At 43.3% G+C, this 2,500-nt stretch overlaps 1 protein-coding gene across 2 annotated transcripts in view; it reads left to right on the plus strand.

The window, feature by feature from the left end:
• gfpt2 (glutamine-fructose-6-phosphate transaminase 2) overlaps positions 1-2,500 on the plus strand; it is a 30,949-nt gene that overhangs the window by 1,236 nt on the left and 27,213 nt on the right. For both annotated transcript variants that reach the window (XM_083652294.1, XM_083652295.1), the window contains exon 2: positions 526-633. In XM_083652294.1, the coding sequence (XP_083508420.1) occupies positions 526-633 (108 nt within the window). The remainder of the gene's footprint in view (positions 1-525; positions 634-2,500) is intronic.

A 2,500-nucleotide genomic window follows, 5' to 3' on the forward strand; every position in this document is an offset into this window, starting at 1 on the left:
CTTTAATTACATGAGTAAGTCAAGCTGACATGGGATGATTAGTTTCTCATCTTATTATTTTTCTTTCCATAATAAGCACATTCCAAGCATGATCAATCCTTCATGCATTGTGCACAAACAGGCCACTGAAGATTTGTACATAAACTTAGGCTATGCACTTTCTCCATAACGGCCTGAATCCGAGCCACAAGAAAATGTTATATTAATGTCAAGTAGCTGTAAGAACTAACTCTAATGGGCCCAGTAACACATCAGTCATATGAAGGTTTTCCTCTCTTTGTAATTGGAAGACTTTTCTCTTCAAATGCAATAGTCCCAAGCTCAAGAGAATGAGAAGATACTATGCTGTTGACAATTGTGTAAACTGTGCCAAGGGGGTTGGAGCATCTCTCAGGGGAGTCAAGTTCTCTCTCTCTCTCTCTCTCTCTCTCTCCCCCCCCCTATCTCTCTCTCTCTCTCTCTCCCTCTCTCTCTCTCTCTCTCTCTCTCTCTCTCTCTCTCTCTCTCTCTCTTTCTCTCTAAAAGGGATCTTTGCTTACCTAAATTACCAAGTGCCTCGCACCAGAAAGGAGATATTTGAGACGCTGGTGAAGGGACTGCAGAGGCTGGAGTACAGAGGGTACGATTCAGCAGGTAAGACACTCAGCCTCACCGTGGTGCAGCTGCACGCATGCGCACATACACACACGCACAAATACGCACACACACACACACCATGCACAGAGGCTTACAGTGCTTGGCAGCACCTGTGTGTCACACCCCCCCCCCCCCCCCCCCAAAAAAAAATCTGGACGCTTCAAAAACGCTTCACAGTTTTCAGCATATATGTTATAGTATAATCATAGTATCCATAGTATAACAGTTATACTATGGATTCAATCAGTGAAATACATCAAAGTATCACGTTCACCTCAGGTTAGGACATGAGGACAAAACAGGAGGCCACCATATTCACTTCATTTGGTTCCTAGGCAGGTCTGGAAAGTCTGGAAAAGTAGTAAAAATTAATTGGATCATTTCCAGGTCTTGAATAGTTTGGGAATTTGAAACAAAGTCTTGGAAAATATGGAGAATGTTATGGTTCAGATCCGATATAGACATAATTATAGCTTTGATGTTGTTGTAGACCCACTCTGAGTCCACAGTTTTTAATAATGTTCAGATAGAGGGATGCTCTTATAACCCAGCCGCTGTCAGCATGCATTATATCAAAGACCCACCCAAATCAAATCCAGTCCAGAACAAAGCGCCTGGGACAATGGGCAATATGTATGTGTGCATCATCCATTGTCTTGTTTTGACTTTTGTTTTTCTTCACAATATATTTACCATGACAAAGACTGAGCCATTAGACCTTCTAACAACATCAGACTCGTCCTTCATATCTCGGCAATCTTGGAGAGACGTGAGCTGCCACTGGCTACTAGCCTACCGTATTTATGATGTGTTATTACATTTACGATGTGCTGTAAATGAAGAAGCAGCATGTCAACAGTATTTCATAATCATCAAGCTTCCTTGATCGTCCAAGAGAACAGAAAGAGAAAGAGAGCAACTCTTTGTCACGTACAGCGATGGTCTTACGATGAGTTACCTTACCATCGAGGTAGCGGACGGAATATCACAGAGAGAGAGATATAGGTACTAGAGAGACTAGGCTTGTGCGATGTCACCCAAATAGAGCCATCGCAATGGTTCCACAGTGAAACATCGCGATGGACGATGGTATCGCCGTTGACGGGGGGGATTAATTAAAGATTTTTTGAAGTCGTTGCAGGTGCCGTTTGCTGAGCTCTGTCATAAGAGACCAGCGGGCTTTGATAGGCTGCTACTACAGCACAGAGCCAGGCGACTCAAACAGTAGGCTGTCACTACCCGCAATATTGAAAGGCACAAAACAAATAACGTTAACGTTACAGATCCTGACCAACAACGTGTGTGTGTGTGTGTGTGTGTGTTGAATTTAACTAGCTGGCAGAAAATGGGCAGAATGACTGGCGGCTAACGTTAGATTCATGTGGGCTCAGTTTTGAACCTAACATGACATTAAGTAAGGGTTAATGCGTAACGAGGTGTCAGAAAATAATTTCTGATAATGGACACCTCGAAGTGCATTAACCCGCTTATACCAGCTTATATATAGTTTGATCCCCGGCCGAGTCATACCAAAGACTATAAAAATGGGACCCATTTGCCTCCCTGCTTGGCACTCAGCATCAAAGGGTTGGAATTGGGGGGTTAAATCACCATGTGATTCCCGAGCGCGGCGCACGCTGCCGCTCACCGCTCCCCCAGGGGATGGGTCAAATGCGGAGAACAAATTTCACACATTGTGTGACAATCAGTGGGACTTTACCTTTACTTTACTTTACCTTACCATGGTCACTTGCCAAAGAAACAAAACAAGACCATTCATTTATATTTTCATGCATTTTACAATCAAAATCTAGTTTTCATAACCTTGAATATGAGTTGAGAACCGGTGAGACAAAATAGACCC

Source organism: Poromitra crassiceps (genome assembly GCF_964638095.1).
Source record: "Poromitra crassiceps genome assembly, chromosome: 15".
Classification (NCBI taxonomy): domain Eukaryota; kingdom Metazoa; phylum Chordata; class Actinopteri; order Beryciformes; family Melamphaidae; genus Poromitra; species Poromitra crassiceps.